General features: G+C 38.2%; 1 protein-coding gene and 1 long non-coding RNA gene across 2 annotated transcripts in view; one reads left to right on the forward strand and one right to left on the reverse strand.

The window, feature by feature from the left end:
* LOC137498559 (uncharacterized) overlaps nt 1-26,093 on the forward strand; it is a 143,491-nt gene that overhangs the window by 43,406 nt on the left and 73,992 nt on the right. The window lies entirely within an intron of this gene.
* LOC136864537 (protein MEMO1) overlaps nt 933-26,093 on the reverse strand; it is a 160,147-nt gene continuing 134,986 nt past the window's right edge. The window contains exons 7-8 of the mRNA XM_067141647.2: nt 18,186-18,290; nt 933-6,937 (exon numbers count right to left, since the gene is read on the reverse strand). Coding sequence (XP_066997748.2) covers nt 6,797-6,937; nt 18,186-18,290 — 246 coding nt within the window. The 3' untranslated portion in view covers nt 933-6,796. The remainder of the gene's footprint in view (nt 6,938-18,185; nt 18,291-26,093) is intronic.

The raw sequence follows: 26,093 nt of genomic DNA on the forward strand, positions 1-26,093 counted from the left end.
ACCATTTATAAGAAATGCAATATGATATAATACTAAAAGTAAACTATAGTAATGAGAAATTATATCCCATGAAAATTCAATAAGAGTATACCATATTCTTCTAAGAAATAACAGCAATGAAAGCCCAAATAATTTTAAAACCCTCAAAATTATTTTACACATGCTCATATTATTTATTCAAAATATGACTGCACTTGGGTGAGGTGGTGCTAAGTGTGTTTTTGCCACAGTGGATTGAGGAGAGCCGGGCGAGCAGTAAGCATGTAAATGGATCGAGTACAAGAGTCTCGAATTACCAACAGAACAGGATAAATTTCAGACAAAAATTTGTGGGTGCTACAAACGGAAAACCAATACAGCAAATTCAGAATGGAATGTGTGTTGAATGTTCAGGGGCTTGTGATATTACAGCGAAAGGAACCACTGTATCACCAAGGCTGACCGACTAATTGAGCAGGTGAGCTGTCATAGATTTAGCACACTGTTGTATCTAGCGACAGAGCTGGATGACAGAGCACCGGACATAAACAAGCAGTACTTTCTGAAATGGTGAAGTGCAATCACATTTTAAACATGTAATATCTGTTCATCATCATTCAACCAAAATCAAATTATTAAATACCTCCCAAACTCCAATCTTATGAGCATGGAGTAACAACCATGCAGTTACAGTTGAGTCGGGTACTCTTTCCACTTCCAAGTGTTACACTCCTCTCTTTCCTAGTTTTCTAATGATTTATGTTAAAAGGGAGCGAAAATCTCATTGTTTCATCCTTTTAAGTAACAATAACTACCACTTATTAGGTAACATATCTATTTCTTCCCCTTAGCTCATCCTTCTGATACTATGGAAAACTTTCCACATGGAACATCCCCATCTAGTGATCAGAACAAAAGCTGAAATGTTTCAATCACAAAAGGTTTGTTAGTGGCTTAACTACCAATGATCATATTACTTTGAATGAAGACAATGTTTAACAAATAGTGAATAAAATATGAAGAAATCATATTTAAAATATCTGCAATTTTCTTTAATGCAATCAACAAACATTACACCATTTAAAAAATACAGTACGTTATAACACTACAAACAAAATAAATACTTATAGTAATGAGATATTGTATCCCATAAAAATTAAATAAGAGTATACTATATTTTCCTAATAAATAGCAGCATTAAAAGACAAAATAATCTGCCACAGTGGATTGAGGACAGTCGGGCGAGCAGTGGGCATGAAAAAACAGACTCGAGTACAGTCATCACATGACCTTCGCATTACCAACAGGACAAAATTAATTATATGCAAGATGAATTTCAGACAAGAATTTGTGAGTACTACAAATGGAAAATCCAGTGGCTTGCGATGTTACAGCAAAAGGAAACACTGTATTGCCAAGGCTGACTAACTGAGAAGGTGAGCTGTCATAGATTGATCACACTATTGTACCTAGTGACATAGCCAAATGACAGAGCACCAGACATAAAAAAGCAGTAGTTTCTGGTATGGCCGAGGGCAATTGCATTTTAAATATGTAGGGCCGACTGCAGAAACAATGACTAGTTTTAAGCCTTAGACAATGTCTAAATCGAGCACGATCTTCTATTGCATAAACATTGTTCAGCCAATGTTTAACTAGACTTCACTTAAATTTCATTATTTATTTGAAAATTGAGATAAAAGCATCTTTCATGCAACTCTTTGCCTGTCGCAATGCCAGTCAGCTGTTTGTTTTCCTACACATTACTCAAATATGGCTAAGCATAAGCATGATTTGCCCACAGATAAGAGTATCGCTTTTGGTGAAAATTAAATCTCATAATATTATCAACACTAAAGCGACACGCCATGGTACGGGGAAGTGTAGCTTTGATTATAGCGTTGTTACAGTGAGTGTTCTACTCATAAATAAGGTAGTTTCGACGAAGGCAAGATGAAGCAATAGTAATGTGTAACTGAGTGTGTTGTATGGGCCATATACAGGTAGATGTAGCTTGCATTCTGGAGATCGTAGGTTCGAAACGCATCATCGGCAGCCCTGAAGATTGTTTTCCGTAGTTTCCCTATTTTTATACCGGGCAAATACTAGGGCTGTTATTATGGCAACAGCTCTTCTTCCCCAGTCCTCCTCTTTAAACAATAATCACCACCATCACCACCACTTGACTTTTTCTATCTGATAGCTGCCAAAAACACATAAGATTATATATGTAAAAAAACTATTTTTTAGTTTTCACTATTATATGTGTTTACTTGGCAGTATATATAAGTGAATCCCTCCCAGTTGATGTACTGGTATGTGACCTATAATTCCATGGAAATGACCCCAGGTGTATAATAAAAGATATCAGTTGCCAAGAATTGTATTCAATTTGACAGTTACCGGACTGTCCCTTTGTCAGTCTCAAGAAACAAGTCTCTGGAAAAGCGAAACCTTATTTTAAGATCTATCTCCCCGTACATGTCAAATGATTTGTTGCAATTTAGCAGCGGGCGACTCACAGAGAGGCCATCGGACTAACCTTTCTTCCCAAAACTGTCTCAACATGATAATACAAATTACATGTTTCATGGTACTTAACCTCCGATTGTGATTAACTCCTATCATTTGAGGTTAAACAGTGCTCTTGGCAGTGTTTAAACATGACTGGATGAACATTGGTTTTAGACAGTGTCTAATTGATAAATAACGTCTCTGTAATGCGGCAGCCATACTTAGGCACTGTTTAACCGTAGACGTAGTCTAAACACAGTTTCTGCAATCGGCCCGTAATATCTGTTTGCCATCACTCAACCAAAATCAAATTATTAAATACTGGTACCTCCTGAAAAAACTCAAATCTTATGAACATGGAGTAACAATTGTGGAGTTACAGTTGAGTCAGGTACTCTTTTATAGTTTCAAGTGTTACACTCCTCTCTTTACTATTTTTCTAATGATTTATATTAAAAGGGGATGAAAATAAACAGTTTCATCTCTTTAATTAACAATCACTACCATAATTAACTGATAACTTTTAATTCCCATTTGCTCATCCTTCTGATACTATAAGAAACTTTCCACATGGGATAGTATCATCCCCATCTAGTGATTAGAACAAAAACTGAAATGATCCAATCACGAAATGCTTGTTAAATAAGTGGCTTAACTGCCAATGATCACATTATTTTGAATGACTGAAGACAATGTTTAACAAATAATCTATAAACTATGAAGAAATAATATTAAAAATATCTGAAATATTCTTTAGTCTAATGCAATCAACAAACATTACACCATTTATAAGAAATACAATACATTATACCACTACAAACAAAATAAATATTTACAGTACTGAGAAATTATATCCCATAAAAATTAAATGACAGTATACTATATTTTCCTAAGTTATAACAGCATTAAAAGCCCACATAATTGCCAGTGTGGAATGTGGACAACCGGGCGAGGAATGTGTGTTGATCATTCAGAGGCTTGTGACATTACAGTGAGAAGAATTGCTATATCGCAAAAGCCTGGTCGTCCGACTAATTGAGCAGGTGAGCTATCGTAGATTTAGCACACACCTGTACCTAGTGACTGAGTTGAATGGCAGAACACCGGACATAAACAACCATTTGTTTCTGGTCTGGCCAAGTGCAATTTAAACATGTTATATCTGTTTGCCATCACTCAACCAATATCAACTTATTAAATACCTCCCCCAAGGGGCTAAAATCTTAAGCATGAAGTAACAACCATGGTGTCATATATGAATGAGGTATTCCTTCCACTTCCATGTATTACACTCCTCTCTTTCCTATTTTTCTAATGACATATTAAAAAGAAAGGATAATCCCATTATTTTATCCCTTTAAATATCAATCACTACCAATAATTACAGAAGTGATAACTATTTTTTCCCCTTTGTTCATCCTTGATATTAAGGCAAACTTTCCACATGAATAGTAACATCACCATCTAGTGATCAGAACAAAAAGAATAGGTACCTGTGGTGCTTACTGCTTGGTTTCCTATCTAAAGAAGTTGTTCTCCTTATTTGCTAGCGGCTTTTACGTTGCACCGACACAGATAGTCTCATGGTGACGGTGGGATAGGAAAGGCCTAGGAGTTGGAAGGAAGCGACTGTGGCCTTAATTAAGGTACAGCCCCAGCATTTGCCTGGTGTGAAAATGGGAAACCACGGAAAACCATCTTCAGGGCTGCCGACAGTGGGATTCAAACCCACTATCTCCTGGATGCAAGATCACAGCCACGCGCCCCTAACCGTATGGCCAACTCGCCCGGTGTTCTCCGTATTAGGCCACCATTGTTTTGAACTATCTGAATGAAATAAATATGCTTTTAGCTTCCAATCCTGCACAGATCTCTTATATTTGTGTTATGCAGTGCTGCAATATACAAAGCACCATAAAATGGAGATCTAGATGTTAGAGCAGCACAAAATCAAGGATAGCCATATTTAAGCTAGCACTGTCTGGTTTGTTGTGTAATACCACTCATATCATTTGCAAGTAATTAAGATTCTTAAATCTTTGTGTATTGAGGAGTTTATTTTGCTCTGCACATCATAAACCTGAATTAATATCTCATGATATGAATTAATTATATTTATAAGAAGCTTTGAAGTTCACTTGTTACAAGTAAAATGCGAAAGTCACATGAATGAACAAATGAAAATTGTTTTCTAGTGAAATTATTGTGAAATCTGATCAAATGCTGTCGACAACCAGGTCTCCAGGAAGCTGTACATTGCATTCAGGTATCGAGTGATTGATCCTGCTTCACCTGTTGTGCTCTTGAGTTGCATTCAATGAGATCCGAAAGAGCTAAATCAACTGATGCTTCAAGAATTGACAAGCAACTGCAATAATCATCTCCTTTTTTTATCAACATAATAACAGTACAATTATTAAAAAAAAGAAGTGTAACAACATATGCCTGCTTAGAGACTACCTCAACAAATTATAAGCTTCTTTCTCCTTAACACTATGAAAATTATACTTTCTATGAAATACTGACAAACAAGGTAGCCACATTAATACATCACAGATAAAGCTATGGACTCATTAATGAGCAAAATTTAAAAAAATACTATTTGCAACAGAACTTGTGTACCAGCACAAGTTTGAATATTAAGTGAGAAAACTGCTACCCTTTTTGAACAACATGTATTGCAGTCCCAGAAAATGTCTTTGGAGGTTTCTTTCCGTTGTTGAATATAAATATTTAAACAAGGAATATTTGGGACTTGGGCATATGTTTTGTAACCCCACTATGCCGTAAACGCTTATAGTCGCGGCCACCAAATTAGGCGGGTCAGAGAAATTACACTGTTGCCAAGGTTATGTAGCAACTGACAATGAAATATCTAATTGAACACATCACTTTGCAGCGCAAGGCAGCTTGTTCTCTCCAAAGCTCCCGATTTTACCTCCTACAATGTTGCAAAACAAATTACACTACAAGATTCAGGAAAGACTGCAGATTTCAGTGACATAACTATTTTCCACATAAACCAATTAAAATAATAATTATGAATAAAAACCTGAACATGTAAATTAAATCCTTAAAATAATTTATTGACATTTTCAGTAAGTGGCCTCTTTATTATTTCTTCAGCCAATAAAATTTTGTCTGCAGGAAAAATGTAGAAAATTGTCGAAATTACACTTTTTATCCGAAACATGTTTCCACGGGTCTTTTAGTTTTCCTGGAAAATGGCCAGAAAGTGGCCATATAAATGTCGCTGAGGTCGTTCGCGTCACACGCACCAGCGCAGGACACAGGACATAGTAAGTACATACGGAACATGCATTAATCTGTATCAGTTTTTTATATGTTTATGGTTTACCGTATAACTTTAAATACTTCAATACAATATACTGGACTGTGCAATATTGAAAAGAGAACTACTTTAAAGAATACATGGACCTGGATTGGACTGGCTTCGACAAGACAGCACTGCACGATCAGCGTTGCTAATCCGTGCTGAGAGGTAAGAGACTTGACCATCTGTCGCTTTGTCGTTCCCGTATATGACAATAGCGCAGTTTTCCTCATCCGCCTAATTCAGTGGCCGTAGGTTTAGTACCACATTTAGGCTACTAATTTTAATCTCTCAACAGTCTCCTTAGAACAGAAGAGAAGTTAAAGTGTCCATATATCAAGAAGATATAGCACCACCAACAGGCAAAAATCACAGTCATACTGGTAAGGAATTTAATACGTTGCTCTATTATAAATATATGCACAATCAAATAAGTGCCAGAAAGAAAATAGTTAATCCCTGACTGCAGGAATTATGTTCAGTAGCATGATTCTTGCATAACATGGATGAAACATAAAAATTACACATTTTTTATCCAGCTTAATCCACACAGGAAAAGAACCTCCACAAACTACAAACTACCCATGTCATGCCTTTGAAATAAAAATGTTGTTTGATATTATATTTTGGACTATTCTCCAAAATTCAATCAGAATTGACAAATGAGTTCTTCAGAGAGACAGGTTAAGCCACAACCTAAGACACAACAAATTTCAACAACAAATAATACATTACAGTATCTATTGCAAAGCACATTTCAAATAATGATGTTCCCATCTGGGTTAAGTCACCTACGCCATTGTAAAGGCAACTGGTGAACTGTCTCCCAATAACATTATTTATATAACATCCTTGAAAATACTTCATATCCCTTATTACATCAACAACTACAATACAAACTGCACCCAACCCTCCAAAATGAGATCTCCAAACAAAAGTAAGTTTTCATTATATCACTGTCAAAACCTCTCACTCAAAAGTAAGAGCTGCTGCAGCATAACTTACTGAAGAATCACTCAGGCTGCAGCACTGACTTGACTGGGCATATTTAAGAAACTTCAATGACACCTTATGACCATTATTTCCAGATTTCTGCAGGCTATGAACAGTCTGAAAAGAAAGGAAATTTTAGAATATAATGAGCAGTAAAAACAAAACTCTCATCATACAAAACACTACATAATATATACGGCAGTTAAAAAACAGATTGATCAAATCCACAACCACCTTCTTAATTGGGCATATTAAAACACACACCACACTGAGAAACTGCATTACCACTTGGGTTCCTCTCTGGCATTTATACAGTAGACCTGGGTTAATCCGAACCTAAAGGATCCAGAAAAATAATCATATTACACAATATCACACCTGTACTTACCTGAATCTCTAACTCAAAACTATTTTAAATTGTTCCTCAAGTTGCAATAACAGGGACAAACAATAAAAACACAGTACAAAAAAACATGTATTCTTTCAAGCAAAGATATGATGGAACAACCTGTAAACAGTTCTGAACATTAAAATTCACTCAGGAAGCTTGAACCTTTTCTTGGCTTCACAACAACTACAGTTCTGTTTTCAGCTCCAGCACAATTCTACACTGCTTTCCTCTTCCACCCAGGAAGGTTTCCACCATCCATACATATTATTTAAAAAAACCTACATATTTCTATATGGTACTTTACTTTGAATTGAACAATATAATATTTGAATCACAGACAAAATTTTAACATAATGTTGTGTAGGAATGGCAAGGGGCCACAAGGAAAGTTAGAATTATTCATAAATTTTAATTAAAAACATTCGAATTAATGAAGTCCTACTGTACTTTCATCTTACAAGAGGGGATGGGGTGGGAACAACCAACGATTGTTTTCAGAATACATACATCTTCATTATAGAAAGTCATGCTCTACAGTGTTCAATCTGCAAGCCTCTATGAATTAACTAATTGTCTCAACAATCCACTATTAGTAACTAGCTCTGTGGCTTCATTTAGTTCCATACCTCTTATCTCTAAGTCATTAAAAACAGAGTCTAACAATCACTGCATGTCTCCCACAACTCTTCTTACCATCCACAACAGAGTCCATTATTCTTCCAGGTAATTATTCTCCTCCATTCATCTCATGACACCACAACCAATGCCAATTTGTGTGCACATCCAATGAGTTCATTCCTAAATCAGTCTTGATCTAATCATTTCAAGTACCCTCCCACTATGTTCCCACCTGTTTAAACCAGAAATCATTCTCACCACATGTCTGTTCCTTCTAACTTTGGAACAAGATATCCTGAGTACACCCAGCTCAGTCTAACCTAGTCAGCGATCGGGGACAGACGTGCTGAGTTGAGGTGCCGGTAGAGCCGGTGTGGAGTGTGACCGGTGAGTGGAAAAGTAAGACGGGAGGGAAGAGGAAGATGATTGGTGTGGATCAGTAACGGGTAGTTATTGGAAGGTGGCAGGGGAGATGGAAGAAGGAAACAGCCAGGAATGAAGGAGGTAAAGTGGAAACAAGAATGATGGGCGAGATGATACTGGTGGCAGCGGTGATTATGGTACTGCTAGCTATAGGGGGTGTGGAGGTAAACCCCGGCCCGACTTCCAGTGGCAACATGAACCGGGAAGACGTGGAGGTCATAAGAAGAGTGGTTAAAGAAGTTGTGGAAGAAGTATGTCCGTTTGAGCAGATTAAAAATATGATGAAGGAACAAGTGAAAGAATTTGAACATATGAGGCATTGGATACAGGGAAAAACAGATGAAACAATGAACAAAGTGGAAATCAACGAGAGACAATTATATCACTCAAGGTAAAAATAAGGGAGATGGAGGAAGAGGTGGTGTTGCTGAAAGCAGAAATAGAAAACAGTAGCGAAGAACACAGGAAGAAATGCTTATTTATATATGGAGTGCCAGAAGAAAAAGGTGAGGACAAAGTGTTGATAACCTACAAAGTTGTGGAAGTCATTCAGAAAATGATGAAAATTAACTTTAAGATTTGATGATGTGGAAAGGATAGGTAAAAAACGGGGTAATAGGCCAATAAAAGTGAAGCTGCTTTCCACCCTGATGGCGGAAATAGTGATAAGAGGCGCAGACAATATACGGAACACAAAAATTTGGATTAAAAGAGACATGGGAAGAGAAGGGATAAAGAATATAAACAATCTGAAGAAACATTTGGTCAGGGCTAAAATGCCTACATTAAGGGTCAACAATTAGTGGTAACCAATGGACTATGGACCAGATTTTGGACAGCGATGAAATTACAAGAAATAGAAGAGAATATGAAGAATGAAGTGGTAATGGGGAAGAGAATGGAAGACAGGCAAGTTTGAGACAGTAAAGTTGGTGAAGACGGGCATGGTGACAAAGAAAAAACCAAAGAAAATAGGGTATTAGAACAGAGCTCGCAGCAAGAAGAAATTAGCAGGACAGAGGAAGGCGTGCATGCTATCTTCGAATTGATCATAGAAGGAGCAAGGGAAGCAGCAACTGAGATGAGGAAGGAGATAAGGAAGGAGACCAGGGAGACCAGGGCATTAGTTAAGGAGCTGAGGATGGAGGCCAGTGTGAGAGGAGAAAGGAAGATACAGGGAGTGATTGTGGGGGCGGAAGCACAAGATGGGACAAGTGCACATAAACAAAGTGAAAATACAGCTTGGAGGCAGGAAGAAGCAGCAAGAGGTGCCTTTGCAAAAGGGAGAAGCTTGAGCCTAAGAGAGATATGGGGTAAGAAGAACAAATTGGACGAATGCATAGTAAAAAAAAAAAAAAAAAAAAAAAAAAATTCAGCAGTAGTAAGTAAATTGTTTAAACACATGAGAATAGTGGAGTGTGTGTATTATTCGTAACTGTGACAAGAGCAATTAATTATTTAAATTAGCAGGCAGTAAAGTGTGTATATTAAGTTCTGTCATTAGATGGTACTGGAGGCTGTAATTAAGATGAGGCGGGTATTTGGTTGGTGAATAAGGAAGAGAGTGATTGTAAAATGGATAGGTGATAAGGGTAAAAGCTAATGGTAAGAATACAAGTGGTTGCAGCATGATTGGGATTCAAAGCTGCGATGGCATGTGTGGTAACTGTGTAAATAATCGTGAGGTTTCGTGATAATGTTAATATGTGGAGATGGATGAGCTTATGGTCTAAGTTAACTGTGAGCGAATAAGGTAGTAGAGTGGATGTAAAAATTGTGATGAGTTAAGGCTGTCGGATGAATAGGGAGATAGTGATGTTTGGTTGGTAATGTATGGAATGGCATGAGAGATGGTTTCATTTAATGTGGAGAGTTGTCTGGAAGCGAGATAATAGAGTTTAACACGGGACAATAGCAATGCAACGTAAGGAGAATAATTGCACACTGGCACTACAGTGGATGAAACACGAAGCCAGGTTTGCAACTTAAGTAGAGCAACAGAGAGGTCAGTGTTCAGGAATGATTGCGCTGAGTTGCAATCCCGGCCGGAAGTGATATACACTTTGTTTAAAGTGCAGAAGCCGTCTGCAGAGACTATTGTACTCTACACAGTAATATTTTATTATTTTAGTTTCTCATTATCATACTGCCATACTGCCTTATGCCATGGCCAGAAGACCACCAATAAGGGTTGATCTTGGGCCAGGCAACAGTGTTTATCCTGCCTCATTGCCATTTTATTATTATTATTATTATTATTATTATTTATATTATTATTGCCTTTTTCCCTTGTTTTCATTTATTGCTGTATTATCATGGCTATCGACTCTCCGTGAGGGAGATGTCCGTGCGCCAATTGGCAGCAGGTACAGATTATGTTAGTTCTATTTATTTTACGAGAATTATTCTATGTGTATGTCAACATAAGCTGTCTAGGTTGGGCATTATTATTTTTCTCCTTTAATAGATCAATAAGGTATCAATACTGTAGATCTGGAGGAAAATAAAGATGATACGAGTACACCCAGCTTTCACTCTCGTACAGCAAAATCTGTCTGCAGACTGGTGTAAAGATAGCCTCATCCGGGAGCTGACTTCTGTCCTACAGATTGCAACTAAGAGCTCACTGCTTTGCTGTACCTTGATTCAATTTCACTTAATACACTACCATTCTAATACTAATCATAATCATAATCATCATCATCAATGTCCCACTCCAGTCGCCTGGGTGTGGTTAACAAGCCTCCTCCACTCCTTTCTGTCCTTCCACTTTTCCTGCTCCATTACTTCCACCACATCCAATCCAGCTTCTCTAATGTCGTTACAAATCTGATCCATCCACCTTCTTCTTGGTCTTCCAACTGGTCTCTTTCCCTGAACTTCTCTTTCTAATTCCCTTCTTGTTACCCATTCCTTTCCCATTCTTTTTACACGTCTGACCATCTCAGTCTTGCTTTCTGTATGTTCTGCACTAACGGTTCTATATTTTCACTTCTCTGATTTTAATATTTTGAATTCTATCTCTTCTTGTCTTTTTAACTGATATTCTTAAAAATTTCATTTCTACTGCTTGGATCTTACTATCTTGTCTCTTATTAGTTACCAGCGTTTCTAGTCCGTATGTTACAATTGGTATGAAATGCTGTTTATATAATGTTAATTTCGTTCTCTTGGGTACTTTGCCATCCCATAAAAACTCTGACTTGATGATAAAATGTTGTACCTTAGTCTGTTATTAATTTCAGGGTTGATTTCATTACTTCCATTAATAACGCTACCAAGATATCTATACTGTCCTACATTCTCTAACCATTCTCCGTCTATGTTCAATTGGCTTCTTTTTATTTTCCTCTTTTCCACAGTGTAGGACTACCGTTTTCTTTTTACTAATTACCATTCCAAACACTCCTTCAGATTTTCATTCCAAACGTCCAGTCTCCTTTGTACTTCCTTTTCTCCCTTTCCTCAAATCACCACATCATCTGCAAATACCAAAGCATTCACTTCATCACTACTGATACTCTGTTTTACATGTTTTATGATTTCATCCACCAATATAACAAACAATAATGCGACAGTGCACTTCCTTGCTTGAGACCTTTTTTTGTATAAAATGTTTCAGAGTCACCACTCCCCACTTGTACACTGCTTTTATTCTCATGATACAACATTTTTATCTTTTTAATTAATGATTTTGGTACATTCCTTTTCCGTAGGCATTCCCATACATGTTTTCTCTTAACTGTATCCTAAGCTTTTTCCAAATCCAAAAGTACAAAGATGATTTCCTTGTTCCTTTCCAGGTGATTTTCCATTAACGTTCGCACTGTAAATATCAAGGCTATTGTTGGTCTATTCGGTCTAAAGCCATATTGTTCTTCCTCTAACTCATCATCATCATTTCCTGTTTCCAGCTTCCCGGGTCAGGTTGTGAATCAAGGACCCCCATCGCTGCCCGTCTCTCCACCACTCTTCTCCTTTTTTAAGCACTTCTCCTGGTTTTCCTCCCCTCTTCTCTATGCACTCCCACACTCAATCTGTCCACCTCTTTCGGGGTCTTCTTCATGGTCTCTTTCCTGTTAACTTCTCTGAAAAAGCTTTCTTTCGCACACTCTCTTCTCCAGTTCTCATCATATGCCCATACCATTTTAGCTTTGTTGATTCTATCCTGTCTTGAAGTTTTTTTCTTTGCTAGTTGCTTTACATCGCACCGACACAGATAGGTCTTATGGCGACGACGGGATAGGAAAGGCCTAGGAGTTGGGAGGAAGCGGCCGTGGCCTTAATTAAAGTACAGCCCCAGCATTTGCCTGCTGTGAAAATGGGAAACCATGGAAAACCATCTTCAGGTCTTGAAGTTTCAAGATTCCTGTCCTTTTCCTTCCATTTCTCCTTCTAGCTTCCTCCTCAGTCTTCCTTCCAGTATTCTCTCAAATATCTTAGCTACATGGGCAATAACGGTGATCCCTCTGTAGTTATTGCATTCCTTTTTATCACCTATTTTAAATATCGGGATAATTAAACCCTTCCCCCACTCTTCTGGGATCTCCTTCTTCCTCCAGATTATTCTAAATCTATACAGCCACTGTAGCCCTATTGATCCTGCTGCTCTATCATTTCCATAGTTACCTCATCCACTCATGCTGCTTTACTACTCTTAATCTTTTGTATGACTTCCTCTATTTCTAACATCAATATCTCCTCCTTTTGTTCTTCTTTGCCCATTGTTTCTTCTTACTCCTTCTCATCTACCAGATTTAATATTTAGCAATTATGAGAAGTATTCTTCCTATCTTTTTAATATGTCATTTCTTTGCGTCAATATCTGCCTGTTTCAGTTTTTTCAAATTTTGTATCTTCTCTATTTCATAAACTATTCTTCACCAAACCATACAAAACCTGTTTACTTCCCTTTATATCCTTCTGTTTCTTTTCTTGTACTATTTTCTTACATACCTTTTTGGCTACTTTATATTTCTGCCAAGTGTCTATACTACTGCTGCCTATCCACTTCCTCCAAGCCATTTGTTTCTTTTTAACTGCTTCCTTTACCCTGCTGTTCCACCAGGGAGTCTCCTTTTCCTTTTTTCTCCCTGATAGTCTTCCACAGGTGTTTACTGCACACTTTACAAATCCATTTCCGAAACATGTCCATTCCTCTTCCACACTGCTCAAGTCATCTTGGGGAATTTCTTTCTTCAGATCCTCTTAAAACTTTTCCCTTATTTTTTCTTTTTTTAACTTCCATCCCTTTATTTTTCTTACCCTTTTTTGTACTAACTTCGTTATTTTACCAAGTCTTAATTTGGCTACCACCACTTTATGGTCTCCTTCGAAATCTGCTCTTGGCATTGCTGTCACATCTTCCAGTTGTCTACGTTTCTCCTTCTCCACCAGAAAAAGATCAATCATTGTCTTTGTCTTTCTATCTCCCCGATCATATCTAGTTATTTTTTGCGAGTTCACTTTTCTAAACCCCATATTGCCAATGATTAATCCATTCTTTCTACAAAAATCTATTACCAAATCTCCTTCTTAATCTTGGTTTCCATAACTATAGGGCCCAATTATCTCCTCTTTTCCCTGTCTGTCTCTTCCAACATGTGCACCTCTTTGTCTTCAATACAACTTTCCAGTTCTTCCAGAAACTCTTCTAAACATTCATCTGCATTTCCCGATTGGGGTGCATAAACCTGTATAAAATCCTTGATTCCACTCTCAAGTCCAAGTCTAATTTGATCTGGTCAATTTTATCCACATATTGCGCTAGGTCTTCTCTCAATATTACACCACCACCATCTGTTGCCATCTTTCCTCCACTCCAATATAATCTATACCCTTTCTTCAATTCTTTTTGACATTTCCCCTTCTATTTTGTCTCACTCATTCCCATCATTGCTCTGTCTTTCTTCTCCATATACTCCATCAGTTCTTCTACATTGGCCATTCGAAGTCATGACACTGATGATACCAATTCTTGTGATGTCTGGTAGCCCACTTCTCACAGTTCCCCCAGAGCACCGGGAACTGCGCGTCACTTAGGGTGACGCCCTAGCATTTTCTGAGGCCTCGATTCACTCGCACTCATTTTATAGGCTGTTTGTACGATGGGTTAACCACTCCCAAAGGCATTTTATTACCTTCTACCAGGTTCAAATTAGGCTGCCCCTAACATGGAGTCAGACGCCTTTTGTAGCCGCTCCTCTGAAGTTACAGACGCTACGGGTTTGCCCCTTCCGCCATCTCCACCATACCAAAGTCTATCTTCTCCGCCGTAGATGCCGTTGAGGTCTTCACCCATAACCCAGGGCAAGGGCCCTCCATATTTATGACCCCTGGAGAGTGGGTGTCCCAGTATTTTAAAGCCCCCAGGAATTGGGCTACCCATTGGTCCGCAGGTTGTATTAGATATTTCAACCAGTCCTACTTAATTGTATGGTCCCCCTATCCGCCACCTGGGGACGTGCTCTGTAGGGGTCAGGTTCTCCTGGTTACTTATTGGAAGTTAATCCCACCCACAATGGCTGAGGTTATTTATTTTTATTCTTCTAACTGTGTTTCTATTATATCCCGCAGTCTTTTGTCTATAACTTTCTCCATTATTTTTAGCCCATGTAATAATAGGGTTATACCTCTATAATTTTCACATCTCTTCCTATTTCCTTTTTTGAACAATGGTACAATGCTTCCTTGCAGCCAATCTTCAGGTATCTTTTCATCCTTCCATATGACATTGAGGGCTTGGTATAGCCACTGTAGTCCACTGCTTCCTGCTGCTTTAATCAAGTTTGAAGTTCCAACCATGTTATCGGGTTCTCTTCTTTTTCTCCATCTATTATTTCCATTTTCTTATCTCCTTCTTCCTCCGAGAAGTCATCCTCATTATAATGTTTTTCAAAATATTTTGTCATCACCTTCTAAAGATCCTTTTTGTCATAAACTATGTATCCATCTTCTCTCTCTAATGCCTTGATTTTTTCTTGATTTATTCTTTTCGATTTTATTACTCTGTATAACAGTTTCTATGCCTTTGCTGGCAAGATGTAGTGTTTACAGTGCACTATGTCTTCTGGTATGGGCTATATCAAATTTGTTACTTTCAATGACCTGTCTCAGTCTCATCTTTGGCTTTGTCATATGAAAGTGACTGAGGTATGAGTGATGGTAGTAATACCATTCCTTATGCAGCCAGTCCCTGTTATGAATGGTGTGAAAATATCGCTCATAGGGTTGGTTGGTGCATGCATTTCAGTGGGCTTGGCAGACTAATATGTAACAGCAACGGCTGGCTCGGCGAGGAAGGCAACGGGAAACTACATCACTCCTCATTTCCCTAGTACGCCTCTTCAGTGACACCTAGGCTATTTATGACAGCTGTTGGTGGAGCTGCAGAGGATCAAACCAGCCTTCGGGCTGAATACTCAACATACACACATAATAGTTTCTGATTTCCTCGATTATATTGCTCAATTTTGTTGGTAAACTCTCCCCAACATTTATCCTTTTCTTCCTTGATACTCCTTTTTACTTGTAGTTTCAATCTTTTTTATTCCACATATAACCTTTCTTATTCTCATACCTCTGATACGTTTTTATTTTGCTTTTCCTTATCCATTTATTTCATCACCTTGTTCCTTTCTCTTATTTCTTTTTATTTTGTCTGTCCGCCACCGTGTCTCCCTTCCCTTAACCTTTGCTTTTGTTTTCCCGCATACCTCAATTGCTGCTTCCACAAATGTCTGTCTTAAATTGTCCCACTCTTCTTCTCCACTTCGTATTTCTGTGTAAGGCAACTTCCTTTTTATACAATCTTGGAATGCCATTCTTTTATCCTCCTCCTCCAATTCCCAAATCCTGATCTTTAGTTTCTTCTTCAGTACAATTTTAGGGATTTTTTACTTGTTTTAATTCCACAATTAATAATCTATGATCACCTTCCATACTTTCACTGGGGATTAGCCTCGTATTCATGACGTATCTTCCCCATCCTCGGTCTGTAATTATAAAATCGATGAGTGTTCCATACTGTCCATCCCAACTATATCGGCTGATCTTATGGTTATTCCTCTTCATAAACCAGGTTATTTTTTATACAAAAGTCCAACAGTTTCTCTCCATCTTCATTTCTATCGCCACACCCATGTGGGCCCAGAACATTCTCGTATCCCATTCTATCAGTTCCCACATAGGCATTCAGATCTCCCATTATCATTATCCTATCTCCAACAGTATGTGTTTCCAGATCATTGAGGAAATCATTTTTTTCTTCCACGCTACATCCAGTTTGTGAAGCATACACCTGTACTGTCTTCAGTAGTTCCTTGTTTACATGTATGTGCATTATTATAATTCTTTCATTTACATCCTCAACTTCAGCTATTGGTTCAACATTCTGATACACTATAAATCCCACTCTATTTCTTTTCTCTTTACTGTTACCCGTCCAGTACAAGGTGTACCCCTTTCTTAGTTTCTTCATTCCTTTCCCTTTCCAATTTACTTCACTTAATCCCAGGATGTCGATTTTTCGCCTCTCCATTAGGTCAATCAATTCATTTTCCTTCCCATTCATTGTTAAAATATTTATTGTTCCAAATAAGGTTTTGTTCTCCTTCACAAACATCAGTATTACCATTATACTGTGCAACTGTAGCCAGAGACTTATCAATTCAATTTCCATTTTTAAACTTCCATCCGAGGCTTGTATTAGAGTTGAAAGCAAGTACAAATTTACTCATCTGCTGACCTGCTATGCCTAACCCATCTGAGGATTTTCTTTCGGAGTTTACTCCCTTAGCCTTTGAAGATCCCTCTTCTCCACAAGGCAGTGGTTTCCTCTTCTAGTTTTCACCAGAGAGGATAGGTTGCCTCATCCCACCATCTTCGCCATTCCAAAAGTCTCCTTCTCTGCCTAAGATGATGTTAAGGTCTTCACCCATAACCCTTGGCATGGGTTCCACGTTATACCCCATGAGACTGGGTCCCTACCTGAACGTAGCTCTCCTTCACACCGGCCTACTGATATGGAGGATACCCACCCCTGCAACGTGGATGCATCAGACAAGAATTACTCAAGTGAAGGATAGGGACAGTGACCCTATCTCCCTTGAGCTGGGTTAATAGTTGTGTATGATGCCACAACCAATGGAAGAATACACACCATAAATACTTGAAATGATCTGACTGCTCCAGTTTTGTATTCTAACCTAACATTTAATCCTCATAGGTTTCTTCCCTACTGACAGCACGTCAATCTTGGAAATATTCACTTTCTTATCATACTCTCTGCACCTCTTTTCACGTTCCAAACATATTAGATTTCAGGCTTTTGGTGCATTGTACCATGAAAACCAAGTCATCAGCATAGGCTAAATGCTTAGTACATTTCCAATGAACCGAATCCCAAATTATAACCTTTCAGTAAATGATCCATATAAACTACGAACATCAATAGTGAAAAGTTACAGCCTCGTCTAACCTCTCTAACTACTGTAAAACAAGAACTCATTCTGCTATCAATTCTCACTGCAGTTTACTTGTCAACATAAAAGCCTCTGAATGCCTGTAATAACTTATCTCTACTCCTATAATCCCTCAAAAAGGCTAATATCTTTTCCTTATATACCTTCTGCAGATGTACAAAACATATACATAACTGTCTATTCCCCTCGTACCACTTCTCAATTATTTGGCACATACTTAGAATGTGGTCCTGACAGTCCTTCTGCAGTTCAAAACCACACCCTCCATTCCTAAAAGCCTGCAAACACCTTACCTGGTATAATGATCAATGAAATACCCAGACAGTTGTTAAATAAATAAAAAATATAAAAATAAATAAATAAAGCACAAAAAATGCACAAAAGTACAGAGCTCTAAAATGACAGAAAGGAACCTGAATTATCATTTTGTTAAATATAGTAAAACACTTACTTGTAGTAGAACTCCTATGGGATGTCTGCCACATATAGTATTGCCATACTTCTTTAAATAATCAGTGAATCCTGAAGGATTCAATGTTTCTATAATATCCATGCCCTAGAACAAAAATCATAGAAGAAAACAGATCATTCATCCTAAAATATAAGCTGGCACATCATGTTTTAAAACAATATCCCTTATATCTTGTAAATGATATATATCATGGGAGCATATTTTCCTACTAAACAGGAACTTCATCTGACAGAGTAGTCTGAATGATAGTGCAATCTTCTAACACTTTCAAGACATACTATAATCCAACATAGTACCTACATATTCAGCAATCTTCTAAAAATATTTTACTGGTTAATTCTACACTAGTTCATGGTTCATATTTCAATGTGATATTCAATAGGGCTGTTGTGAAGGGTTGAGAGGAGAAACAAACTCCATAAACCCACAGCTATGTGCCAAATTAAAACTTTTCTGGTAATAATGTTGGCTATTTGTCTTGATGTAAGCAATTGCTGCATACAAGATGCAAGGCTATAGTAGATGCAATCCTCCTAGTAGAATGTTCTGATAAGCTTTGTCATCTGTTGAATGAAAGGTGTTGATCCCCAGACATTTTAACATAAACTGCCCACAGAAAAAGCACAACCTGATCAAATGTGGATTATTTTTATCATTCCAACTACCACTATTTTGCAGAACATCAGGATATTTTGAAACAAATATCTTGACAGAACCATTCTGCTCACTTCCTAATAAGGAAACATGAACAAGTATCCTTTGAAGATTATTACTGTTGTGTTTCCCACATTAATCATGGTTTCATGTTTATCATTTTGCAGCAATTAAATAATGTGATTTTACACATTATCATGACTTGCTGCATGTTTTGCATCTTGCTCTCAATGTGCTCAATGGATTTTTCAAGTTAATTTGGATGAAGGAAGTCCTAAAGTCACAGTGCTTCTGCGAGAGATGTTGCACTGTTTGATTATGATTGCAGCTCTTGGTATGTTCTTATGGTGTTGGCAAAAAAAAAAAAAAATTCCCTAAGCAGTTGAGAGCCTTTAGGAGAGGAAAATGTTCCCCAGAGACCAGGATCATGTAACTCAAGGTATTCTTTAATCATACAGGAGAGACCAGTAATCTGAAAAGTGCTCAGAATTGACATTTCAGCATAGAAAAAATAAAATTAAAAATTTAAAAAGCCCAATGTCGGAGCTGTATGTCCACATGAATATAAATATATCAGAAAAAGACAACTTCAAGAAGCTAGAGCTAACTAACGGTTAATAATCCATGAAATCCTTCTACAGTTCCCTTGTGAACAGTAATACTAGAGTGAAGTAGAAATGATAACGTTATCTGGCGTACGTCCTAACTACATTTATGGTTTTCGGAGACGCCGAGGTGCCGGAATTTAGTCCCGCAGGAGTTTTTTTACATGCCAGTAAATCTACTGACACGAGGCTGACGTATTTTTTTGAGCCTGGATCGAACCTGCCAAGTTGGGGTCAGAAGGCCAGTACCTCAACCGTCTGAGTCTCAGCCCAGCAAGTAGAATTTAGCAAGATCTTGTTTGCAGATTCAGTTTTATACATCAACATGAGATGGAAAGTGTGTACAAAAGATCAGGAGAATACTCCACTTTCTCAGACAACATACCATATAAGAAAAGCTCTCAGATAATGAGAGGCAGTGTCTGCTCTGGTAATCATACTGTGATCATCTGTACTGTTGAAAGTGCAGTAATAGTAGCCCCACGGTACAGTGAAGAAGTCTCCAGGCAGGTCTCCTTTGCTCTACTGGTGACAATTTTGTGTTAACACGCAATAATGTTTGCCTTCCTCCCACAAGATTTGTAACAGAAGACCTCGGCAATTGTAACAACATCATCAGGCTAGATCTGACTGTTAATAATTCCCCGTAGATATTTGCAAAATGAAACTTTGGTGCAACTATACTAAACATTTTACAGGAACACTTAACGTCAAACTTTACTGTGAGATGCAGTCAAATTTTACCTTGCAATTAGTCACAAAATGTGTTCTATAATACTGTGATTGCATATGGAATGTCAAATATTCATCTGCTAAAAATGAAAAATCAGGAAAACCCAATATGAAAATACTCAGTATTTGCGTTGTCTGTAATGGAGTTGAAATCATTAACATACTGATATCAGTGATCAGTAATTAGACAGGAATGCAGAATCAAAATTTGTACATAAATTATTTTTAAACAGACAATCTTTGAAAGATTATAAGGTAGTGTTTATACTTCATAAACATACAACAAGCTTAAGGATTCCTTACCACATATCAATTGCCAATACTGTAATCCTATAAAGCTAGTAAAAAAAAAAAAAAAAAAAGTCTTTAAGCTTGATATTACAGTGCAATTTGGACAACAGACTGACATTTATAGGTATAGCTATTTATCAGAATCAACTGTACAAGAACCGATCCAAACACACAGTACAGAAACATACAGAAATGTTTTCGTTAATATGACCAGGACATCATTTAACTCAACACAAAAGTAAATATTACATAATTAGAGTATCACTGGTTTGAACACACCATATGTCAAATAGTTGAGCAATAGGAGCCATTTGTTTTATTGGAATTTGCTGTCAGCAAATGTACTGTGATGAGCGTGAAATGTTGAGTTGCACATTCAAGCCTCAGATTGGTTCTGTTCATCATCCCATTCCTTCTGAACCATTAAGTTAAATAAAATTGTGCATAATCCTCTGCCCAAGCTATACTAATGAAATAAACCAGAATTTTCAACCGAGCGAGTTGGCCGTGTAGCTGTAAGCTTGCACATGGGAGATAGTGGGTGCGAACGCCACTGTCAGCAGCCCAGAAGATGGTTTTCCGTGGTTTCCCATTTTCACACCAAGCAAATGCTGGGTCTGTATCTTAATTAAGGCCATAGCCCCTCCCTTCCCACTCCCATTCCTTTAGTACCCCATCATTGCTGTAAGACCTATCTGTGTCGATGTGACGTAAAGCAAAAATTGTAAACCACAATTTTCAACTCTCTGGAAACAGAAATTTTGCATGGATGATATTAGAAGCTCAAGCCAGAATCTCTAGAATTCTACGAACTATAACAGGGAGAATATTAATATAGTGGTCTAACTGAGCTCGATAGCTGCAGTCGCTTAAGTGCGGCCAGTATCCAGTAATCGGGAAATAGTGGGTTCGAACCCCACTGTCGGCAGCCCTGAACATGGTTTTCCGTGGTTTCCCATTTTCACACCAGGAAAATGCTGGGGCTGTACCTTAATTGAGGTCACGGCCGCTTCCTTCCCATTCCTAGGCCTTTCCTATCCAATCGTCGCCATAAGACCTATCTGTGTTGGTGCGACAGAAAGCAAAAAAAATAGTGGTCAACAGCTATAAAAGAAAAGTCTTGTAGTGAAGTGGCTCCAAAGCTGGGTTATGCGTAGCCCTAACAGGTACGAGACAGACCACTCAGGGGTACACCAAAAAGAAACAGTAATGGCAGACACTATGTATTTGTCTCTCACAACACACTACCACTAACCCGTCGTCTACATGTTGCAAGCCAAGCACCTGTGCTTGCTCAGTGGCAGCTGTAAGCAGGTGGCCACACCCCTTCCCTTTCACCCATCTTCATTAAATCTAGCCCCACCCCAACTACTCATGTTTTACAATCTTGGTTCGTAACCTGATGTTTTATTCCACGTGATCAATACATATATTTTTTACAAATAGGACTAATTTCGACCGTATAACTCTGTCACATTCAGCTATTCATTTACATATATTTTTTTTGCTAGTGGCTTCACGTCGCACAGACACACATAGGCAACGATGGGATAGAAAAGGCCTAGGATTTGGAAGGAAGCGGCCGTGGCCTTAATTAAGATACAACCTCAGCATTTGCCTGGTGTGAAAATGGGAAACCATGGAAAACCATCTTCAGGGCTGCCGATAGTGGGATTCGAGCCCACTATCTTCCGGATGCAAGCTTACCGCTGCGCGCTCCTAATCACATGGCCAACTCGCCTGGTTATTCATTTATTTTTTCATTTACAAGAGTTAAACTAAAATAAGGACACAATTATTAAATAAAATGGGGTTTGTAAATCATGAGCTAAAAGTATAAATACATTGTGAAACACTTGAGTCCACATTAATATTCTTGAATTTTCACTTGGCACTAGTCTTCTGAAATGAGATTAGGCTAATTTTTTTTTTTTGCTAGGGGCTTTACGTCGCACCGACACAGATAGGTCTTATGGCAACGATGGGATAGGAAAGGCCTAGGAGTTGGAAGGAAGCAGCCGTGGCCTTAAGGTACAGCCCCAGCATTTGCCTGGTGTGAAAATGGGAAACCACGGAAAACCATCTTCAGGGCTGCCGATAGTGGGATTCGAACCTACTATCTCCCGGATGCAAGCTCACAGCCGCGCGCCTCTACGCGCACGGCCAACTCGCCCGGTAGACTAATTTTAAAAAAACTTTATATGAATGTTCAAATTGTGTACAGGTTGCATCATACAAATTAACAATGTTTTAAGATATAATCTAAAGATTACGTAAAAATTACAGGCAAAACAACCTGATAATGGTTGTTAAAATGTTCAAAAACAAATTAAATTGGGCCATGAAGAAATTATTATGTCGGGAACACACTGAGTCCTACGAGAATAACATGTACAGTTACTCACAAAAGTATTCACACACGAGATACTAAGCAATGTCTAATGTTAATGACAGTATTATGACTGTCAGATGTTTTAATATTTGTGAAATATGAATGCAAAATGTACAGTCAATAGCCCATGTTGGGTACCTCGTGTACAGAAAACAGTTTTGTCCTGAAAATCGTGAAATAATGTAACTGAAACAATGTCACATCACAAAAGTATTCGTACCCACCAAAAACGTATTCGTATGTAGCTCTGAAACATCGGTTTGGTTTTGTCCTGAATGGAAACGAAACCGAGGATGCACTCGAGATAGCAGTTGTGATACAGACACAGACCGCAACAGTATACTGCTCCTACAAACAGTAAAATGGTCCGTAAAAGTAAAACACATCCGTTGAATTACGTCAGCTGATAGTTGATTTCAAGAAAGGTAAAACATACCTACAGATTAAAGAAATCACAGGAGAATCTCTTTTGACAATCCAGTCAATCATCAAGAATTTCAAGAAAGGAAACGAGCTTCAAGATGAACCAAAATCAGGACGCTAGACTAATGACACCAAGAGATGAGCGATTTATTGTAAATAAAATAAAATCCAAAAATGAGTGGTCCAATGATTGCTTCTAGCTATGAAAACAATATTGGTGTAAAAGTACGAGCAGAAACTGTAAGGCGAGTGTTAAGGAGGAACAATTATAATGGAAAAGTAGCTAGAATAAAACCATTTATCAGTCAAATAAATTGCAAAAAGAGAGTGGCATTTGCTGTGGAACGTGCAATGAAAACAGAACTTTTGGAAGGACGTTATATTTACTGATGAAAGAACAATTTTGGGTCAGATGGCAGGCAAATAGCATGGAGAAAGGCAAATGATTAACTAAATAACAAAAATCATGATGATGCTTGTTGTTTAAAGGGGCCTAACATCTAGGTCATCAGTCCTTAATGGCACGAAATGAGACTAAATGTAAGGACAATTAAAAATCCATAACCCTCCACTGACCAGAATTCAAAACGTGAGGATGAAGAATGAATGGATAGATATGAAGTTAAAACAATCAGTGGATCTGACCCTCAATGCCTCACATTCCCAGAAACTAGTATAAATGATAGTGATAACAAAACACAATGTCAATTTTGCAGGCAAATGTATAAAGGCCTTAGGATACATATAAGTAAATCACACCCAGAGCAATACAGAGCTTGCTTGTTGAATCCATCTATGACCAAACCTAGCCAGTCTAAGATTCCACCTTCAGATTCTATTCCTATTTCTAGTAAAAATCGTCAGTCAATGAAGTTGGAAATAACCTCTGATCAAAGAGAGCAAAAAAATAAACCTTACCAAGATGAACTGAGTAAATGGCTAGGTATTTTTCAGCATGAATTGAATGATGCTGAGTTCAATGAACAAGTCACTAATTTTGTGAACTTCCTTGCCACAGCTACAGACCTACTGCCAGGTCCAAAGAGTCCAGTTACTAGACATGTTGAAGCTTGTAAACGTGGCACTTACAAAAATATTTAGGGGCAACTTTCAGACAGACTTTAGTCTTCAATGAAAATCAGGTACTTGAAAAATTGAAAGCTAACTTAGATCAGATTACCAGATTATCAGATTATCAGATCACTCCAACCGCATCAAAAACTAACTAATAAATCAGTTTATTTGGACCTACACTGATATACCCCTTCCAGACTGTTTCGGTTGAGAAAATTCCCAAATCAAGTCTGTTAAAAGCTGACAACATGATCAGAAGCGCACTTAAAGAAATTCTACAACTTCCGAATGACACGCCAACAAGTATGATCTATTCGAGCCACAAATATAAAGGGTTAGCATTAATGCGTGTTACTTGGGAAGCGTACCTTCAACAGCTGAACATCAATCTTAAGCTAGAAGCTGTGAATGATTCGCATGTAAAAGCTGTTCGAAATTTCACAGCAATAAAAACTCGCTGCCTATCTGAACTTCAACTCAATGAAGAGACATCATCGAAATCTGTTAGACAACTGCGCAATATACTTAGAACACGTGAATTTGAAGCTTGGTGTGCATATCCACAGAAAGGAAGAGGTGTTGAGTTATTTGCTCAAGTCCCTGCTGCTAATTCTTGGGTTACCAGAAGGGATGGTTTAACTTGTTTGGAATGGAGGGAGATGTTGAAGATGACACCAGTACGTACTCTGCCGGGATGTTCTCCCAGCACAGGCCACTGCAGTGAGTATGAAACCTTACCACATGTGCTGGGGAGTTGCCCTCAAGGAGAACTGCTTAGGATCAAACGCCATAACATCATCAGAAACCTGATTGCTATTGCTCTTCGTCTAAAAAATCTAGAAGTGTACGAAGGTCCACTGCATCGCCGAAGGAGACAGCACTCGCAGGATTGATATTATAGCGATTGACAGACGGAGGAACGAAGCAGAAATTATTGATCCTACGGTACCCTTAGAATCTTCAGCCTCTCAGCCGACTGACGTAGACAATGAGAAAAAGGATATCTATAATCAAACCATCCCTTTCTTTCTTGAGTCGTATAACCTTAAAAAAATTACGGTGACTGGATTTTTCTTTGGCGCGATGGGAATATATTTATAAATAAATAAATAAATAAATAAATAAATAAATAAATAAATAAATAAATAAATAATAGTATTACTGACCAAGGGACTGCTTCTAAAGCACAATACTGAATCAATGATGCTTGTAGTCGAAACGGGTCCAAAATCCAGGTCATCAGCCCCTTATAATTGTACTTATCGCTAGGAAAGGGGAACCATGGTATCTGTCATGTTGCGGTACTAATCAAAAGTAGCGTAGACTCATGGTATTCCACACATTATGGTACAACTCACAGGTAATGTAATGTGCACATGTAAGACAGACCTATGGTGTTGCACACGCTGTGTCGCTATTTACGGGCAACGCAAACCTATGGTGTTCTTCGCGTAAGTTTTTTTTTTTTTTGCTAGGGGCTTTACGTCGCACCGACACAGATAGGTCTTATGGTGAGGATGGGACAGGAAAGGCCTAGGAGTTGGAAGGAAGCGGCCGTGGCCTTAATTAAGGTACAGCCCCAGCATTTGCCTGGTGTGATAATGGGAAACCACGGAAAACCATCTTCAGGGCTGCCGATAGTGGGATTCGAACCTACTATCTCCCGGATGCAAGCTCACAGCCGCGCGCCTCTACGCGCACGGCCAACTCGCCCGG

The sequence above is a fragment of the Anabrus simplex genome, chromosome 2 (assembly GCF_040414725.1).
Source record: "Anabrus simplex isolate iqAnaSimp1 chromosome 2, ASM4041472v1, whole genome shotgun sequence".
Classification (NCBI taxonomy): Eukaryota; Metazoa; Arthropoda; class Insecta; order Orthoptera; family Tettigoniidae; genus Anabrus; species Anabrus simplex.